General features: G+C 37.1%; 1 protein-coding gene across 2 annotated transcripts in view; it reads left to right on the top strand.

Moving 5' to 3' along the window:
- Positions 1–21,919, top strand: part of LRRC49 (leucine rich repeat containing 49) — a 150,880-nt gene that overhangs the window by 99,789 nt on the left and 29,172 nt on the right. For both annotated transcript variants that reach the window (XM_030317792.1, XM_030317790.1), the window contains 2 exons: positions 2,448–2,617; positions 20,126–20,363. In XM_030317792.1, the coding sequence (XP_030173652.1) occupies positions 2,448–2,617; positions 20,126–20,363 (408 nt within the window). The remainder of the gene's footprint in view (positions 1–2,447; positions 2,618–20,125; positions 20,364–21,919) is intronic.

Below are 21,919 nucleotides of genomic sequence, written 5' to 3'. Positions count from 1 at the left end.
TAATTATGAGAGTTATTTAGCTTTAAAATTTTTCAGTTAGAGGAAAAGCATGGGAAATCCAGAGATCTGGATTCTAGCCCTAGCTCAGATTTGAGATCACAGTACCAAAGACCCTCGGCATTTGCTGGCTATTGTTTATGCGACAACACCTATTGATCGTTAAGAAAAGTGGGTGGGTGGTTATGAAGGGACCAGAAGAGTTCATTGACACGTATCTTCTGCCTTGTTGCTTTTCTATCTTTCTGTTTTCTTTGCAACCTTGGAAATAAATGGAAGTAATGGTTACAGGATATACTGGTGTGGAATTGCTTGGATTATGAAGAATAGACTCAAGTGACAAAAGCTGAAATTTGGAATCTTCTAAAATAATTGCCACCTTAACACGGACTTGGCAATATATTGCTATCTAGCTGTAGAGACATGTCTGTAATTGATATGCCAAATGCATCCATGATCTTCGAGCAGAAGATTTTCCTTGGGGACCCCCTCTTCTGCCTTGCAGAATATCTGGCCTTTCTCTTGCTTTTTCTCTTGCACCAGATACCTAGAGCCCTTATGTGGCCCCCTGGCCAGCCAGTGACCCCCACCTGACCCCAGGCTGCACTCCTGTTTTAAAATATGTCTTCCTCTTCCTGGCCCCAGTACTCTTAGTCATCCATTCTCTTAGTCAACCTGGTGTTGATCTAATTTCAATGATCCAAATAAAGGAACTTTAACTTTGGGGTAGGTATAGGAAAGTGTTTGTATTTTCAGGGTATCTTATAAATTTGTTAACATACTCACTGGTATAAAGATATTGTGTATCTCTTTTCTAAACATAGCTATATCTGCCTCATTAAGAATATTTCTTTCCACCAACTACCAGTCAGCCAGGAAACCAAATGCATGGAGCCAGCGTGACAGCCATCTGCCATTATTAACTCACTGCCCCTGGCTCTTTCAAAGTAGCTTGATACTGAGTAAAAATGACACTACTTAGATTAAGAATTGGGTTGTATCAGTTATCCATGAATAACTGAAATAGAATTCCTTAGGGTAGGATGCCGTTAATACAGATTTGGAAAAAAAAATTTTTTTGACAGTAGAATAGCAGATTCCTACTTGCTTTAGACAAGGGGGATACACATAAAATGCCCCAAAGTCTCAGAAGTATACACATATTAAGCATAACCCATTTAACGATATAGACAAACTTGAAATGCCATGCAACAGAGAAAGAACCCATGCTAAAAACATTTTTAAACACAGAACTTCTAAAAAGTTTAGTTTTAATTAAGCTTTGTTATCAGTTTTCATTCCTACCCAGTGCCATTTTTCCATGCTAAAATTTTAGATCTCCAAATATAGGCAAAGAGATGGAACCAAAATTATATTATTCTACATGTACATATTCCCTGAGGAAATGGGCAAAGAATCTTCCTAACAGCCCTCACCGACTCCAGAGGCAGCAGGTGAGAAGTCGGTATCACACAGCTGACTGCATGAGCGTGCTCTCAGTAAAGAGGAAAGGGGAAGTGTCTACTTTTAGCACTCTGACCATATCGACATGCCATTTAAAAATGTTAACTTTTGATAATGGAGACTTTACCAGAGTAGTGATTATTTTCTTTATCAACTTAATACAAGCTGAGTAGAAACATTGCAACCTGGCACATTTTCCTTCAGGACCAGTAGCCTTAACAACAGCTGGGAGCTTTTAGAAATGCAAATTCTCAAGCCCCACCTCAAACACAATAAATCCGAAAGGCGTGAGAACCCGCAGTTGGTGGGTTAAGAAGTTCTCCAGGTGGTTTGAGGCACGCTAGGTAAAGTATGAAAACCACTCTACTAAGACATCCATTGCAGATACTGAATTACTTCTTTCCTATTCCTCTGGGATGGTACTAGTTACCTAGAAATATTTCAACCTAGTACAATTTCTTTTAGTGGTCTTTATGTACGTCTTCATTTTCAGACATTGTAATTCATGCTGTGAAGCTTGGAACATTGACCAATCCCCCCTTCTTCTCCCCACCTCTCAACCAAGATTATTGCATCGTAGTAGTCTGAATTATTAGGTAGGAAAATTAAAATATTATTAGTTTTCTTCTCGCTACATTGAAACACAGAGGCATATAAATTTCTGTCCAATCAAAATCTCAGATAACAAGTATAAAAACTTCTGTCAAATTAAACTTTCAGGTAGCTAATTTTCGTATCTCCAACGGGAGTAATTATTGTTTGTGTGTAATTTTTTCTCTTCAAGGATGACAGACCATGGTTGAGATGTTTGAATGCACAGGGTAAATAAGGCTGCCGTACTTTTAGGAGCCTCTTTGCAGCTACATATAAGGAGTAAGACTCCTTTAAAAAGTGTGATAAGTAGTACAGACAACTTGCTTAAGGGATACTCGCCTGCTGCAAAAAATTGCTTTATATAATTCTTGTCACGATAAACTTCTTCATAGGAGAAGAAAAGGTTAACAATTAACAACGTAGCTCGAAAGTGGGACTTGCAACAGCATCGAACACCCAACATTGCTACAAATCAAGATACAAAAGTTTCTGACTCTCCTTCTCAGGACCCCTCTCAGCTCCATGGAAGCGCCGTCGTCTCTGCATTTCCAGAGGAAACAGGGTATGAATGGTATTCTTTCCAGGTACTAGTGTCTTTGGGGAACTGAGTTTGGAGCAGAAATGGGGAACTATTTCACATATAACTATTTAAAAATAGTTATCTTAAGAAAGCCTACTAAGATTAGAAGTTTAAATTTATTTATTTTTACATTTATTTCTTTTTGAGAGAGAGAGAGACAGAACGTGAGCAGGGGAGGGGCAGAGAGAGAGGGGGACAGAATCCAAGGCAGGCCCCGGGTTCCGAGCTGTCAGCACAGAGCCCAACGCGGGGCTCGAACCCACGAACTGTGAGATCATGACCTGAGCCGAAGTCGGACGCTCAGTCGACTGAGCCACCCAGACGCCCCTAGAAGTTTAAATTTAAAAGTGAAGGTAGAAATACTGAAAATATAAACTGACCCCTAATTAAAACACACACACACACACACACACACACACACACACACACACACACTTCAGTACTTTACTATTTTTCATGGGAAAGAAACCCCAGATTACTTAATGTAGGCTAGGAGGCCCTCTACCCACCTCACCTATTTCATCCCTCACCATCGGACGCTAATTTGACGGTGCGTCAGGGCCTTTCAGATCAGTTACTTCCCATCTCAGAGCCTTGCTGCTACAAACAGCTGTGTTGTCCCCTGCCACTACTTCCCTGCCCTGCTTCCCTCCCCCTGCCCTGGCTAATGCCATCCTGCCAGTTTTAAAGTTAAACCTCACGTCCCCGGAAAGCCTTCCCTAACTACCCCCTGGAGACTAGACTAGATCAGATACGCCTCTTATCTCTCTCAGTACTGTGCACTCCCCCCTTCTCAGCACTTACATAACCATGATTAAATAACTAGTGGGTAATTAGTTGTTTCCTGTCTTCCCTACTAGAGTATAACTTGAAGAGGAAAAGAATCCTGATTCCGATTGCTGATGGTCTTGACCCAGCAGCCAGCACAAGACCTTACTCCTAACTAATAGTATTAAGCAATTTTGGCATAAAATCTGAATAATTACTCCAGTTGTGTTCTATAATATCGATCTATCCCAGTGCCTTACAGCCTCTTTTCTTCTGTGACATAGGTGCCACATAATTACATATCCCCTGGTTTGTAAGCAAATCTGAGTACATTATGTAGATTTTACATATTTCTCTTCCTCTTAAGAAAGCATATTGGAATCAAGTAAATGTGAGGGATATAAAGCATATTTATGTGTATAGTTTATTTATAATTTTAAAAATATATGTAACTTAAAAATAAAGCCTGAAAGTCAAAGATAGAATGCATACCAATTTGATTTCATTTGATGAAGCTCTATTACCTAATGACCTTAACCAAATTATGAAGCACACTTCAAACTGAATGTGATGTAGCTTTTCTTTTGAGTTTTCAGGTCATATTCTATAAACTTTTTCATACACAAAGAATGCCATGAAGAAAATAATTTAAGAGGCATTAGACTAACATTTTGGAAGTTTTCCGGAGTTAAAGAGTGTGACATATATTTAGACAAATATACTTCAAAAATGTTAGTTATAGGATTAATTTATATTGATCCGTGTACTTACTTTAGCTCACGTGGGTATCATATCCACATGCAGAGCTTCTCAGCCCTTTCAGCTAGCAAAATAAAGCAATAAGAATAGCGATTTTAATCAAGTGACAGTTTATAAAACAAATATATATCCTTCTTATATTGCCCTAGAGCTTTATGTAATATTCTTTTACTTGGTCAGAACTATAACATTTTATAAAGTTAAAACTTTAGATTTATGACATACACTACACAAGTCAGTTTATTTCTGATGGCTCTTTTTAAAAAAATTTTTTTTTTCCTATCTTCCTTAAGATGGTTTCCTAGATCTTGGGGCGCCTGGGTGGCGCAGTCGGTTAAGCGTCCGACTTCAGCCAGGTCACGATCTCGCGGTCCGTGAGTTCGAGCCCCGCGTCGGGCTCTGGGCTGATGGCTCAGAGCCTGGAGCCTGTTTCCGATTCTGTGTCTCCCTCTCTCTCTGCCCCTCCCCCGTTCATGCTCTGTCTCTCTCTGTCCCAAAAATAAATAAACGTTGAAAAAAAAATTTTTTTTAAAAAAATAAAATAAAATAAAATAAAAAAAGATGGTTTCCTAGATCCAAGTTTATCCAAATAATCTTACACATTATATTCGAAAATTTTAATAAGGTTTTAAAAGTTAGTCCTTTCTACATCAACTTTATTTTCATATGTAGTGTTAGGTGAGAGTCTAACCTGATTTTATTTCAATTGGTTAATTGATCATAGCATTGCTTAATTAAGGTATTCTCTTTTTTAATGAGAATGCCATTTGCCTCTTACATTAAGTTCCTGTAAATATTTGGAAATATTTCTGAACTTCCTATTCCATTTCACTTATCTGTTTATCTGTGTTAATAATCAGAACTATTTTGATGATAGTAGTTTTTTAGTACATTTTAATATCTATGTAGGGGAAATCTTTCACTATTCAGAGTTTTAATTTTCCCACACTTGTTCTTCCATATGAACTTTAAAATCATTTAATCTACGACTAACATTGTATGTTGATTATACTTCAGTGAAAAATTATTCATCTAAACAGAAACGTTAAGAATCATACTCAAATGACATTTAAGGTATTAATTTCAGAGGTATTGACATTCTTAAGATAATAAATCATCACTTTAAAAATCATGGTATATCTCCATTTTTCCAGGTCTTGTTTGGTATCCAGAGGGAGCTAATTAGGGAAGTGTTGAAAGATTGAAGGAAAATTCTGAAGAACTAAATGAGCTTAGAGACTATGAAATTGTAGCAACTATAGTCAGAATTGTTGAATGAGTATTCCAGGAGCACAGAGTAGGTAGGTATAACAGTAGAGAAGCTATGTGTTTGATAAAGAATAGGAGATAAAGGATCAAAGGTAAATAATAAAAAATTCAAGTATAATGATAAAAGGAAAAATGATGGGTCATATGGTCTGGGCTAGACTTTTAAAGAATTAAAAAATAGAAGGTTGCCTACAGATTAGGAGAGAATTTAGTATTTCTGAGACCAGAAGTCTAAATGAAGTTGAAGATGAGAAGCCTAGGAAGTAAGAGGGTTAATAGTGAGCTCAGATAGTGGGAGTTTATGGTCAGGGTTAAGATGTTGAAGTTGAAGATTTTAAAGGCAGGACATATCTAAGTAATGACAACATTCAGAGCAATTTGGAGGCCACTGTTGTGGCCATGGAGTGGGTCGTTGGAGAAGAGAAGTGAAGGTCACCAGAGGGAGATCAGTTGAAGCTATTATTGAACATATTGCAGTTGATGGTAGAACTAGATATGGAACAAGGGGTCAATGCATTCAGCAGTGATCAGCCTTATCTCCCTCCAGTCTGAGTCATGCATCCTATGCTCTTGTTAAACCATTCACTATTCCCGTTTTATTGGTGTTGGCGGCTACAGCGAGTGCAGAAATGTCTTTGTTTATTAACTTGCTCTTTTACCTGGCAAAACTATCTCTGACAGGTGAATCCCAGACTGCTAATATGATTTTCCCAACGCTTTGAACTTTTTAGGCAGCTTATGGCCAAACGTTCTGTGATCCTCTAAAATCATTTAACAGTATAGAGTCTTCACTTTTATGGCCTCAAAAACAAGCAATGAGTCCAAGAGAAAGAGGAAGTATCTGTTAGTGAAAATTGTTATGTATGCCTTATACTTACTGCCAAGAGTTTCAGAATTTTTATTAAAAGTTCCACAAAGTCAGAGAGGCCTTTTAAGCAAGAAGTACAAAGGAAGAGTTTGGGAGAGATGGGAAAAGTGATGTATGGGTTCAGTGGAGAGGATGTGGAGAGCAGTAATGAATCATTGGAAAGGGATCCACGATTTCTGGCAAAAGATTTGTATTTTACTGATGTAAGTTCAAAGTGCCATGGAGACACCATTTTCTCGGTCTGATCCTTTTAAGAACTTAAACACTGTGAAGTCAAGGAGACACCGATGATATTTGAAGTCAGAAAAGTAAAACTCTGAACATAGTGAATTATTGGTGAAACTTTAACGTAAAATTACTTGTAACTTCTACAATGGTTAATGATAATTTCTTCAATTTAGTTGGCAGTTGTGTGATTCATGTAAAATCTCTTGCATCTGAAAGATAGAAATATTTCTGAAAGCTGATTATACCTTGTATATGTATATACCCGTGGCTTTTTTTTTTAAAGTTTGTTTATTTATTTTGAGAGAGAGACAGAGAGAGCATGCACAAGGTGTGTGTGGGGGGGGGGGGGCAGCAGAGAGAGAGGAGAGAGAGAATCACAGCACACTGTCAGCACGGAGCCTGACATGGGGCTCGATCTCACAAACCCTGAGATCATGGCCTGAGCTGAAATTGAGTCGGACACTTAACCAACTGAGCCACCCAGGCACCCCTACACCAGGAGCTCTTAACCAGAGTATCCAGACTGACTGTTTGAAATTCAAGTCTTTGTTTTATACTTGAGCTCTCCACACCATTTGACATAGTTGACACTCTTCATCTTGAAGGGCCCTTTGCATTCACTTTCCTGATAGCACATTCACCTGATTTTCCTTTTACCTATGTGGCTGCTGTTTTTGTTTTAAATAATACCTTGCTAACTCATTTTCTACCAAATCTCTGAATGTATATTATGCTTTCTCGATTTATAAAGTTTAGATAGACTTTTGTGGGGCGCCTGGGTGGCTCAGTTGATTAAGCGTCCGGCTTTGGCTTAGGTCATGATCTCACGGTTCATGAGTTTGAGCCCCATATTGGGCTCTCTGCTGACAGCTCAGAGCCTGGAGCCTGCTTCTGATTCTGTTCTTTCCCTCTCTCTCTGCCCCTCCCCTGCTCTCTCTCTCTCTCTCTCTTTCTTTCAACCATAAACATTAAAAAAATTTTAGATAGATTTTTGGCCATAATAGACAAGGATTCAGCTCACTCACTTGTTATCCTCCAACACTATATACCTAGAGTTCTTTTATTGATAACTTTTGTAATTTACTATAATTAAACCTCTATTTTTTGTTCCATCTGCTATAGACAGTAGCTCTCAAGTTTGCATTGTGCAAGATGAGTCTACCCTTCTTTTTACTTCTCCCACTTTTGTACACTGCAACTTTCTATGAGCTATACTTTTCTTATTTCCCTTGTGATTTCTTCATTGACCCATTTTTTAAAAGTGTTTTAATTTCCATAAATTTGTGAATGTTCCAGATTTCTGTTACTGGTTTCCAGTTTTATTCCATTGTTTTCAGAAAAGATGTTTTATGTGAGATTTGTTTTGTGGCTTAACATATAGTCTATTCTGAAGAATGTTCCATGCACACTAGAGAAGAATGTACATTCTAATGTTGTTGGATAAAGTCTTCTATGTATGTTAGATCTAGTTGATTTATAGTGTTCTTGAAGTCTTCTATTTCCTTATTGATTTTTCTGCCTATTCTATCTATTATTGAAAGTAGGGTATTAAAATCTCCAACTATTATTACAAATCTATCTCTCCCTTCAATTGTCAGTTTTTGCTTTATATATTTTGGATGTTAAATGCACTATATTTATAACTGTTCCACCTTCCTGATGGATTGACCTTCTTATCGATGTAAAATGTCTTCCTATATCTCTTGTAACACTTTTTGACATGATGTCTATTTTGTCTGGTATTAGCAGCCACTCTAGCTCTCTTTTGGTTATCATTTGCATGGAATATCTTTTTCCATCTTTCCAATTTCAGTCTATTTGTGCCTTTTAAGCTTGTTGACTGCCTATAGTTAAATCTTATTTTTTTAATTCGTTCTGCTAAAAACCTCCTTTTATGTGGAGAATTTAATCTATCAAGTCCTCATAAGAAAGCACTTAATTCTATCATTTTTCTCTGTGTTTCTTTATATATCTTTTTTGTTCCTCAATTCTTCCACTACTTTTTTTGTGTGTTCAAGTGATTTTTAGTGTGCCATTGTGATTCTCTTCTCATTCCTTTTACCGTATATATTTCTTAGCTGTTTTCTCAGTTGTTACCCTGGGGATTACAATTAATATCATAAATAATAACAATTTAGGTTGCATTAATACCAGTATAGTTGCAATAAGAGATAAAAATTTTGCTCCTATATGGCTTCACTCTGTGTATGTTCTTATTATCACAAATTTCATCTTTATATACTATGTGCACGTTAACATAGATTTATAATTATTATTTTATGCATTTGTCTATTAAATCATATAGAGGAAAAGAAGAGGTACCAGTTGAAAATACAGTTATACTGGCTTTTATATTTACCTATGTAATTACCTTTCCTGATATTCTTTATTTGGCTTTGAGTAACTACCTAGTATCCTTTTATTTCAATCTAAGTGGCTACCTTAGCTTTTTTTTGTAAGGCAAGCGTACTAGCAGTAAGCACAGCTTTTATCTGAGAATGTCATAATTTCTCTCTTCGTTTCAAGTACAGTTTTTCTGGATATAGAATTCTTGGTTGAAAGCTTTTTCTTTCAGCACTTTAAATATGTCATCCCATTGCCTTCTGCCCTCCATGGCTTCTGATGGGAAACTGGCTGTTAATCTTATTGAGGGTCCCTTGAACAGGACCAGTCACTTAGTCATTTCTCTCTTGCTATTTCGAGATTCTTCTTTTGTCTTTTTCTTTTAACAATTGGAGATGATTGTTTAGGGTCTTCTCATTCCCTGAAATGCACAAGAACTTAACCAAGTCCTCATTCCCCCAACTATCTTCTTCCCCAGCCTCTTTTTGTCTTAAGGTTTTTGCTGTATTTTTTTTGTCCCACGGGGCAACACCTAAAACATTTTTGCATTAAATGCTTTTGACAAATGCCACGCACGAAGCCACCTGTGCCCAGGGGAAACTCTGAGGCACGTGAAACAAAGGCAGACTGTTTAGCTGGGACCCACCAAACATGTCAAACGCATGACCACAGCTCTTTGAGAGTAAGGCATGTGTTACTTTTTCTAGTACCAGCAACCTGCACAAAGAATATGGGCTGCTGTCTTCAAACCACCACTGAGCTAGGGAGTAGGGGATGTTAACAGTGTAAGTTAAAATGCACAGAACTCTCATACTGAAATTCGGCATGTTTCTTCTTCAGTATGCATTTCCCTGGTTGTTGTAATGTTTTTTTCTTTTAGATTCCAGAGTTCTGAAAGAGTTGATTCTGAAAGTTTTCGTTAGCATATTTGTTACTTTTGTGGAGGAATGCAGTTTTGGAGTTCCCTATTCTACCATTTTCTCTCATTTCTCTCATCACAATTTTGCTATATACTATGAGCTATGCTTTTACATTTTGATATTAAAATTATTTGTGTCTGTTCTATAACCACAACATTGTCAATTGGTAGCTTCTAAAGATTGAACACTAGTAGGGGCACCTGGGTGGCTCAGGTGGTTAAGCATCCAACTTTGACTCAGGTCATGATCTCACAGCTTGCGAGTTCAAACCCTGCATGGGGCTCTGTGCTGACAGCTCAGGTCCTGGAGCCTGCTTTGGATTCTGTCTCTCCCTCTCTCTCTCTGCCCATCCCCCCACTGTCTGTCTGTCTGTCTCTCTCCCCCTCCCTCAAAAATAAACAATTAAAAATTTCAATAAAAAAGATTGAAAACTAGTAAGCAGTGTTTACATTTCTGCGATTATGTAACTATTTTTTAGTTGAGCATTAAGTAGTGTACTGTAAATCTCATTTTCTGCTTGCTAAACCATTCAAGGAAAATAATCTTAGCATCAAATGCAAATAGTCCCCCGCTTCATCACACTTCAAAATGTGTTCAAAGCCATGCCGCACTCTAGTTTGCCTCACATTTGAGCCATGCCTTCTTACCTAGTTTTTTTTTTTAATTTTTTTTAACGTTTATTTATTTTTGAGACAGAGAGAGATAGAGCATGAACGGGGGAGGGGCAGAGAGAGAGGGAGACACAGAATCTGAAACGGGCTCCAGGCTCTGAGCTGTCAGCACAGAGCCTGATGCGGGGCTTGAACTCACGTACTGTGAGATCATGACCTGAGCTGAAGTCAGATGCTTAACTGACTGAGCCACGCAGGCACCCCATACATAGTTTGTTTTTATCTGGAGTTTCTGATTTTCTATCTTTTATTTGTTTATTTATTTATTTATTTATTTATTTATTATTGTTTACTAAATGAAGAAATTTGTGCTGCCTTTACTACATTCAAATTTCTTTGAACTTCTCACTTATCTAGTGAGTAGAATTTATTCTTCTTGAAGCCTGCTATCTTCCGGACCTAATTCAGTCTTAATATTTCCTTTTGGACCATTGTTTACAATTTATTATTTTACATCGTATTACTAGTAGCCTTTTCTAGCCTTATGTGTCTTTCTAATATCCTCAAGTACTTCTGTCCTCTCAACCTGTAGATGGTAGAGTTACTCAGATTTTGGTCCTGGGCCTTCTTTTCACTCTTTGCTTCCCCCCAAGCAATCTCAGATATGTCTTTGCCTTTAAACAACATTTGTATTTTGGAAGATACCAATTTATATACCTTTTCTTTTGTGGTTTCCCCATTTGGATTGTGTTTAAGGAAAAATACCCTTTACTACACTGAGATTATATAAATATTCTCCCATTTTGTCTTCCTAAAGCTGAAAATTTGGCCCTTCGTATTTTAGTGTTTATTACACTTGGAATTGATTTTTTAAGTTTGAGACAGAGGTCCGATTTGTTTGTTTTTCCCCTATGGGAATAGCCAATTGCCCAACTCCTATTTAATGAGAATTCTTTCCTTTTCCCACTCATCTGTGATGCCGCTCAGCCTGACTGTTTTATAGGCAGTGAGAGAAGTAGGTGGTAGGATCCTTTTACAGATCTTCAGTCTTACTTCTACACCCATCTTCTATCATATCTACTGTTCTTTCCTTTCCAGAGCCTTCTGAGCAGTTTGGCCTACATCTTTGTTCTTGTCTCCAGTTTGTACGTATTCGAAGCAATGACTTTTTTTGTTTTTCTTCATCACTCAACATTCTTTACAGTTTCCAGAAGTTTTCTGAAACTTCCTACAGCAGATTGTCCTTCCCCTTCCCCCCAACTATTGTACTTGTTGTGGGTTTACACCAGTGCAACTGCTTTAATGGGCTTTTAGAGGGAGATTTCAAACACATGTGTCCAGTCTTTGTGCTGGTTTATCTGAAAGTACACAGTAAAATGTTTTAAATTTTAGAAGTTGTGTTACTATATTCTCTGTAAGTCTTTAAAAATATAATTTAATTTCATCTTTCTGGAATGATATAAGCCTGGCTCTTTCTGACGGTAGAAAGCTAGAGGGTCAGAGAGTCCCTTCCTTAGGGTTCCAATTTGTTTTTTAATGCTACATAAGTTTTTCCATTTTTAACAATCCCATTTATAGTCTTTAGTATTTCATAATGCCAGAAAAGTGGCTAATTCTTGTGTTAGAGTTTCTCTGACCTTTGGCTTATGGGTGTGTAACTAAATGCCTGGAAACAAGTATCCATGAAAAAATTACAGGCACATAAAGAGAAGAAATTCTGTAAAACTTTGGTATATCCCATTAATGATTTCACTGTTCCACTGTACTTGGGACAGCTCTATAGTAAAATGACATACTGCAGGTTTCTTTTCCGTGCCAGAAATGGGAAAGTACTTGGTGTAATGTTTTCTTTGCTTACATTGGATGCATACAGTGAAGCTGGTTTATTTTTGGTCATTTCCTGTCTATGAACACTGTGGTACTTTAGCCAACACTACCATAATAAAATATAATGCATAAAATGAATTTCTACACCTATGAATGTTGTAATAGAAATTCATAAAATACATTATTATAGGAATCAGCACCACTTTTTCATTGGGAAAAGAATCTTCCGAAATATTTTAAGTCTTTCTGTTCTAGCCTGTTATAGAAAGCCTAAAGATTTTTTTAAACAAACCAAAAAACTCCGTAATCCTCTGAAATATTGCCCTTTTTTGCCCATTCAGGCATTTAAGAGTATATTCTTTATTTAGCCTGGCTTTTAGGGACTCATTACTTTATTGCATTAAGTTAATTACACTCTCGTTTCTTAGAGTCCTATACTAATCAAGAAGGCATTGAATATGCCTTTTCTGACTCATAGAAAGATCAAGTTGATTAAATAAGCATTTATACATGTAATTAACCACGTGAGTGTGAAGGTCTTGAAGAGAATTCCTATTTGATGGCAGACTGCCTGCTGTTCTATAAATAATATTTGAGGGGGGAAATACACATGGAAATGTATTGGGCTTCATGGGAAAACAAATTTTAAAACATGGATCCTTCGCAGAAAAATGCCACACTTCTCAGAGTGCTAATTTAGACTAGACAGGGGTAGAACACTAGCCCACTTGATCCAGTCATTTACTCTAAAAATTTGAGTCACATTTATTCATTCTTCTCCTTTATTCCCTGTAATCAGTCATTAAGTTCTACTTTTATTTTCTCTTAAACATCTGTTATATCTATGTTCTCTTCTTTTATTAATAATCACTATAATGTATTGAACTAAGCATTAGATAGGATTTAGAATATTTCTAGTCTCTAACAACTTTGAAAAAATATGTATTGTAATCACCATTTACACATTAGGAACTGCAACTACAAAGAAACTAGATAACCTGCCCCCCAAATCATCTGTTTGCCAATGGCAGACCTAGGATTTGAACTAAGGTCTGTCTGGCCTTCTTGCCAATTCCATTTCCAGGGCACCATGCCCTCCTTTTTGTTATGCCCTTATATGATCTAGTCAACACTGTTGCACTGGTTTTCCTACTATTCTCCCTCCATTCAGCCTCTCTCTGCTACATCTTCCACAAGGTTGACCAACTTACTGGTCTGAGGTAGATCCTTGAGGATCGAGAAATGTCTTGCTCGTCTTTGTGGCACCAGCACCTAGCTCCATACGTGTCACATTGGAGGGGCTCAAAAATATGCATCGAATATGGTCCTGTTACCTTTCTGTTTTGATATTTTATTACTTTTTCTGCTCCTCAACCTCTATAGGATAAAATCTGACTTTTCAGATTCATCTTCAGCTATGACTCCAATATGTTTCAGTGTTGTAGCCATATCAAAATTTCTTACCTGAATATGCTATATATAATTAGGCTTCTATGCCTTTCTTCATTTAGTTTTTATTACCTGTGTGTGCTCCCTCCTTCTATTTCTGGTGAAATTCTACTATCCATCTTTCAAGGACCAGTTCAAATGTTACCTTCTTTTGAAAACTGACTTCTCCCTACTAGAAGAATTCCTTCTTCTGTATTCTCATAGCATATCTTTTAAATACTCATTATATGAAAATAAGTACATTGTATTACAATTAATGTATATATTTGTCTTGTTCTTTACCCACCATTCATATTGGGAGCTCTTTAAAGACTAATAGGTCTTTTTTTTTTCTTAGTCTTTTTAAAAAATTTATTTGTTTAAACTCAAGTTAGTTAACATACAGTGTAGTATTGGTTTCAGGAGTAGAACCCAGTGATTCATCACTGCCGTATAACACCCAGTGCTCATCCCCACAAGTGCCCTCCTTAATGCCCATCACCCATTGAGCCCATCCCCCACCAACCTCCCCTCCAGAAACCCTCAGTGTGTTCTCTGTATTTAAGAGTCTCTTATGGTTTGTCTCCGTCTCTGTTTTTTTTTTCTAATTTTTTTTAGCATTTATTTATTTTTGAGAGATAGAGACAGAGCACAAGCAGGGGAGGGGCAGAGAGAGAGGGGGACACAGAATCTGAAGCAGACTCAGAGCTGTCAGCACAGAGCCCAATGCAGCCCTTGAGCTCACAAACTGTGAGATCATGACCTAAGCCAAAGTTGGATGCTTAACCGACTGACCCACCCAGGTGCCCTTTTCCCTCTCTGTTTTTATCTTATTTTTCCTTCCCTATGTTTGTCGTGTTTCTTAAATTCCACATATTAGTGAAATCATGATTTTTGTCTTCTCTTTTTCTTCTTTCATTTTTTAAAATTTAAATCCAAATTAGTTAACATATAGTGTAATATTGATTTCAGGAATAGAATTCGGTGATTCATTACTGTGCTCATCCCAACAAGTACACTCCATAATGTCCATCACCCATTTAACCCCGCACCCCACCAGCAACCCTCACTTTTTTCTCTGTACTTAAGAGTTTCTTACGGTTTGCTTCCCTGTTTTTGTCTTATTTTTCTGTCCCTTCCCCTATGTTCATCTGTATTTCTTAAATTCCACATATGAGTGAAATCATATGATATTTGTCTTTCTCTGACTTATTTTAGTTAGCATAATACACTCTAGTTCCATGTTGTTGCAAATGGCAAGATTTCATTCTTTTTGATTGCTGACTAATATTTCATTGTATATATGTATACCACATCTTCTTTTTCCATTCACCAGTCGATGGACATTTGGCTCTTTCCATGGTTTGCCTATTATTGATAACGATGCTATAAACATTGGGGTGCATTGTACCCTTCAAGTCAGCATTTTTGTATCCTTAGGATAAATACCTAGTAGTATAATTTCTGGGTCATAGGATAATTCCGTTTTTAATTTTTTGATGAACCTCCATACTGTTTTCCAGAGTGGCTGCACCAGTTTGCATTTCCACCAACAGTGCAAAAGTGTTCCCCTTTCTCTGCATCCTCACCAACATCTGTTGTTTCCTGAGTTGTTCGTTTTAGCCATTCTGACAGGTGTGAGGTGATACCTCATTGTAGTTTTGATTTGTATTTCTCTGATGATGAGTGATGTTGAGCATCTTTTCATGTGTCGGTTGGCCTTCTGGATGTCTTCTTTGGAAAAGTGTCTATTCATGTCTTCTGCTCATTTCTTCACTGGTTATTTGCTTTTTGGGTGTTGAGTTTGATATGTTCTTCATAGATGTTGAATGCTAACCCTTTATCCGATATGCCTTTTGCAAATACCTTCTCCCATTCTGTTGGTTGCCTTTTAGTTTTGTTGATTGTTTCCTTCGCTGTGCAGAAGCTTTCTATTTTGATGAGGTCCCAATAGTTCATTTTTTGCTTTTGTTTCTTTTGCCTCTGGAGACATGTCTAGTAAGAAGTTGCTGCAGCTGAGTTTAAAGAGGTTGCTGCCTGTTTTCTCCTGTATGATTTTGATAGTTTCCTGTCTCACATTTAGGTCTGTCATCCGTTTTGAATTTATTTTTATGTATTGTGGAAGAAGTGGTCCAGTTTCATTTTTATGCATGTTGCTGCCCAGTTTTTCCAGTACCATTTGCTGAAGAGACTTTCTTTTTTTCCATTTGATATTCTTTCCTGCTTTGTCAAAGATTAGTTGGCCATACATTTGTGGGTCCATTTCTGGGTTCTCTGTTCTGTTGCATTGATTTTTGTGTCTGTTTTTGTGCTGGTACCATACTGTCTTGATGCTTACAGCTTTGTAATATAGCTTGAAGTCCAGATTTCTGATGCTTCCTGCTTTGGTTTTCTTTTTCAACATTACTTTGGCTATTCATGGTCTTTTTCTGGTTCCATACAAGTTTTAGAATTGTTTGTTCTAGCTCTGTGATGAAGAATGCTGGTGTAATTTTGACAGGGGTTGCATTGAATGTGTAGATTGCTTTGGGCTGTATAGACATCTTAATAATATTTGTTCTTCTAATCCATAAGCATGGAATGTTTCTCCATTTGTTTGTGTCATCTTTAATTTCTGTCATAAGCTATCTATAATTTTCAGTGTACAGATCTTTTACCTCTTTGGTTAGGTTTATTCCTAGGTATCTTATGGTTTTTGGTTTAATTGTGAATGGGATCAGTTCCTTGATTTCTCTTTCTGCTGCTTATTTATTGGTGTGTAGAAATGCAACTGATTTCTGTACATGGATTTTATATCCTGTGACTTTGCTGAATTCATGTATCAGCTCTAGCAGTTTTTTGGTGGAGTCTTTTGTGTTTTCCATGTAGAGTATCATGTCACTGGGATGAGTGAAAGTTTGCCTTCCTCCTTGCAAGTGTGGATGTCTTTTATTTCTTTTTATTGTCTGATTGCTGAGGCTAGGACTTCTAGTACTATGTTGAACCATGGTGGTGAGAGTGGATATCCCTGTTGTGCTCCTGACCTTAGGGGGAAAGCTCTTAGTTTTTCCCCTTGAGGATGATTTTAGCTGTGGGTCTTTCATGTATGGTAAGGGCAAGTACATCTTAATTGATCTTTATATCCCCAGTGCCTATCATAATACCTGACACATAGTAAGCTTGGCAAATAATTTGTTTAATGAGAAGTTGAGGTCATTTCAGTTTAGAAATTATATTTCATGTGTTTATTAAATTAATTCCAGAGTATGATTAGAGCAGTTCTATTTCTGGGACTAGAGGCCAATGAAAGCGAGGAAAGTTTTGAAATGTTCAACACACGTCCGTGATCTCTATACTGACTGTTTTTATCTATACAGATGAGTTAGTTGCCTATGCCCAAATCCTTAGCACAGTGCCCTATATATAGTGGGCTTTCAGTAAATGTTTGATGAATAAATGAATGAATGAATGAATGAATGAACAAGTGAAGTAATATGTATGTATGTATGTATGTATGCATGACTAAAGATGTGGACATGCCTGCCAAGCATACAAGGAAAGCTGGAAGAACAATCCCCAATGTGTAAACATTTTTAGCAAATTTTCCAAGTCATTTTTTATGCACATCATAAAAAAAACCTGTTCCCCAAAGAACAGATTCCTCTACTCTACATTGGCCAGAGTTTGAGGCTAAGTTCAAGCCTCATGCAGATAATAACTGAAGTGGGTTAGATATTCTATGACCTGATTAACAGGTGCTACATTTTCTGTTGACAAGGATGAACCTTTATGTAGCACAGAAAAGTTGCCATTTGTTTTTTTTACAGAATGCCCACGTGAGACCTATATAAGTTGGAAATTACTTCTCCTTTCTTTTGTAACCATATTGCTGTTTTGCTGAGTCTACACTTATTAATTATTTCACTTATTTTCCCAACAGTTTGCTTGACAAATCTTTATACAAAGTAAATAATTCCTTTCTGATGCAAGACTTATCTTGGAGCTTATGTTCTTTAACTTTTAATCATATGGAAAAGAAAAGAAAGTCAAAACACTTCCAAATATACAAGAGAGAATAATACTGCTTTTCAAAGGATTTATTCATGTTTATGGTATATACGTCAGATTCCCCATCATTTTTACATTAAAATGAACTTAGTTTGCTGGGTATCGTGGCATTAATGTAGGCATCATGACATTAACTAACTAGTTTGCTGGTTTTTTTTTTTTCTTGCCTTGCCCTTACTTCTTCAGTATTTGCCTTTGCCTCACCCAAGAAAACCTGCTAACCCTTATTCTGTATCTGTATCACTGATTCTGCCCCTTTGCTCAAATCACACCTTATAGTCAGAACATCCTTCATAAGATTCAATAGATAGTCATTAAACATTTTTAATTGTCTCACTTCATTAATTCATGCAAGAGATATTTATTGACCACAACATGTGCTAGGAGCTGTGTTAGTTGATAGAGCTACTAATGTGACAAAGTTGGAGCCCTCAAGAATCACGGTGTTTGGTAAGAGAGACAGGCAAGTAAGCAGCTAATTGCCATGCAGTGTGGTAAGTGCTGTAACAGGGGTATGCACTCTTTACAGCAAGCCTTCTGTGTTTTAGTGGCAGTGAAATACAACTCCTTTCCTTTCCTTATTCCAGAAATGATTGTGTGCTTTACGTAGCTCAGCCCAAAGCTATCACACAAAGCCCAATGTAAGGAGCTCTTAACTCCACCTGGTTTTTGTTCTGTTATCATCCCTTACCTTTATAGGATTTATCATCTAAGATTATTCACATACTACTGCTTATTGAATGTCTTACTGCTGTCATATAATAATCATTGTTTCAAGGACCAGAGTGGCAGAAATTAAGCCTCTTTGTATTTTCTTGCTTGTATATTCACTTAGAATTGACTGATGTTATTACCCAGCTTGTTACTATAGACACAGATGTGTTAGAAGTTAACTGGTGCTTCTGAAAAAGTACACATAAGTCCAGTAAAATATAATAAGCCAACAAGGTTAATGGTTTGTTAGTCTTCCCTTCCCCTGTCAGCATTATCAAATGTGAAGATCTTTAATAATTCATTTATTCAATATACACGGTGCAACACCCACTGCCGGGCCCCAAAGATGAGAAAATTGTCTTTAGCTTCAAAGAATTCACTGATCAAGAAGGCAAATTGTAAGCATATAATTATGATATAGTATGACTAATGATATATTGGAGGAGTATACAGAAGTTAATAAGAGCACAAAGGAAGACAAAGCACTAATATTAGCAGGGGCAAATAAATACTGCCTGAGAACAAAAATAGCAGAATGAAAACACATGGAACAAAAGCCAAGCGTTGTTTGACTTTTGAGATTGGGTAAAATAAATAGTTACGTCTCTATTCACAAATCCAAAAATTTGAATTGGATTGAGCTACTTCTTGTCTTCTCTGGCTAACATTTGGGTACCTTTTACAGAAAATGTGGCTCCTGCTTTGGAAATAGTAACAATTCTCATATTCAGTAGAGTACGTGAAGTGATTTTATGTGTATCATACATATGTGTGTGTATGTGTGTATATATATATATATATATATATACACACACAGAGATATTAAATAGTGGATTGTTTTTCATCATTTTTAATTTCAAAATGGGGAGGATATTGTCATTAATTTTACTGCTTATAATTTTAGTATACAATTACAAATTTTTAAACAACATTGAGGTATTCAAAAGTAGAAAGTCAAACTTACTCCTTAATCTAACTTCTGAGAGGTAAACTATTGTTAGCAGTAATTATATGTCTTCCCAGGTGTTTTATAAATTTATTTTTATATTATATGGTTCTTAATATAGAAAAAGTGTTCTGTAAAATGTGGGGGGTTTTTCCCAGCCGCTCAGTGGGATAGTTTATAGATTAGGAAAACGTATTTGTTCTAACGTGAAAAGATATCCGTGATATACTAAATCAATTGTTTTAAAACTCCATAAGATGTCAGTTATCTTTAACTGATACAAATAATTTGGGTTTAAAGTGTTATTTTTTATTCACTTGTGCCTCTTTTTGAATTAAAATATATAACCAGAAGAATGCAAAACTTCTAGATATTCTTTTGAAAGTCTTTGGTGCCCTGGGTCTAATTATTGAAACAACGAAAAATGAACATAAAATTTCCAAGTTCACATACCTTTTTCAACAGATTTTCATTGGCTCTTCTTTACTTTGCATGATAAGACTTTCATTTAAAATTGTGTGTTGCTGGGGCACCTGGGTGGCTCAGTCGGTTAAGCGTCCGACTTCGGCTCAGGTCATGATCTCACGGTCCGTGAGTTCGAGCCCCGCATCGGGCTCTGTGCTGACAGCTCAGAGCCTGGAGCCTGTTTCAGATTCTGTGTCTCCCTCTCTCTGACCCTCCCCCGTTCATGCTCTGTCTCTCTCTGTCTCAAAAATAAATAAACGTTAAAAAAAAAATAAAATTGTGTGTTGCATTTTCCAGGTCTCTGGACTCAGGACTTACCAGCGCTTTACAAGGTTTATCTGTCACAGACACACACCTTGTTGAAGTGGACGGGGACACACTTTCCCTCTATGGCTCAGGAGCACTGGAGTCTCTAGATCGGAATTGGAGTGTTCAAACGGCAGGAATGGTGACAACCGTGTCCTTCACTTTCATAGAATTTGATGAAATCGTCCAAGTGCTTCCAAAATTGAAGATGAAGTTTCCTAATTCTCTGGTAAACATTCTCTTTTAGTAGCATATTTGAATTATCCCCGGTCATGACTTGTGTGTTCAGGCCAAAGGCCTGTCTTAACTTTTATGTATGCAGTTTCTATCTGGTGGGGAGACTAAGCTCTTGATTTTCTGGATCTGGGATTTAAATCAGTATTCATGAATGGCTTTGCAATTTTCTGTTAATATTGGAAATTGTCTCTCTATAAAATTATCCTTTATGGAGTATAAAGGACTAATACAATTTTATTCAAACCATATATTTCTCCTTTATAAAGCATTCAGCAGGACCTCACCTAATCCTATATTATGTATTCATGTATTGTACCTAGTATCAATGGGACATGTACATTTATATATGATTATTACAGTAGTCCCCTTAGAAACATTTAAAATAATTTTAGACTTTAGGCTCGTGAGTGTCTTCGCCATGGGGCTGCGGGAGGTGTGGAGGCTCATGTCCAGGTTTAATTCACCCGAAAGGGCTAATATCATACTGAAACTTTTGGGAGGACACAGCGAGAAGACCGCCTTTTGTGAACCAGGGAGAGGGACTTCATGAGACTGAATCTGCAGGTGCCTTGATCTTGGACCTCCAGCCTCTAGGGTTAGAATGTCTAGGCACACGGATGCAGTAGGAAAAGTACAATTGGAAAGAAAACGTCGTGCAGGAGCGATAACGCTAAACAGACCAAAGTTCCTAAATGCACTGAATCTTAATATGATGTGGCAAATTTATCCACAGCTAAGGAATTGGGGACAAGATCCCGAAACTGTCCTGATCATTATTTATAATGATTATAATGATTATTCCATTTATTATAGTGGAAAGGCTTTCTGTGCTGGGGTGATATCAGAGTCATCTCAGAAGGTGGTAAGGCAAACCAGAAGATAGCTCAAGATTTCTTTAGAGAAAAATATATGCTGAACAATCCATTGGTTCTTGCCAGAAACCATATGTTGCACTTATTTGTGGCATCACAGGGGGTGGGGGAGTTGGTCTCTCAGTTCATGGGCAATTCCAAGCGGCTACTGAAAAGTCTCTTTGCGATGCCGGAAATAGCAATTTAATAGCGATTAACCAATTGCTGTTTGGACTATTCCCTGATGTGGGTGGAGGTTATTTCTTGCCATGACTTCAAGGAAAACTTGGTTACTTCCTTGCATTAACAGGATTCAGGCTGAAGGGAAGAGATACACACACAGCAGGAATTGCGACGCATTTTGTGGATTCTGAAAAGTTAGCATGTTAGAAGATTTGTTAGCCCTAAAATCTCCTTCAAAAGAAAATATTGCAGATGTCTTAGAGGTTACCATACAAAGTCCAAGACTGATCAAGACAAGTCTTTTATACTTGAGGACCACATGGACAAAATAAACAGTTGGTTCTTGGCCAATAGTGTGGAACAGGTTATTGAAAATTTACAGCAAGATAGTCCATCTTTTGCCTTAGAACAGTTGAAGGTAATTAATAAAATGTCTCCAGCATCCCTAAATATCACACTAAGGCAACTCATGGAGGGGTCTTCAAAGACCTTGCAAGAAGTATTAACTCTGGAA

This window comes from Lynx canadensis, chromosome B3, assembly GCF_007474595.2.
Source record: "Lynx canadensis isolate LIC74 chromosome B3, mLynCan4.pri.v2, whole genome shotgun sequence".
Classification (NCBI taxonomy): Eukaryota; Metazoa; Chordata; class Mammalia; order Carnivora; family Felidae; genus Lynx; species Lynx canadensis.
Note: the sequence above shows the minus strand (reverse complement) of the source record. Positions and strands in the feature narration are given on the sequence as shown.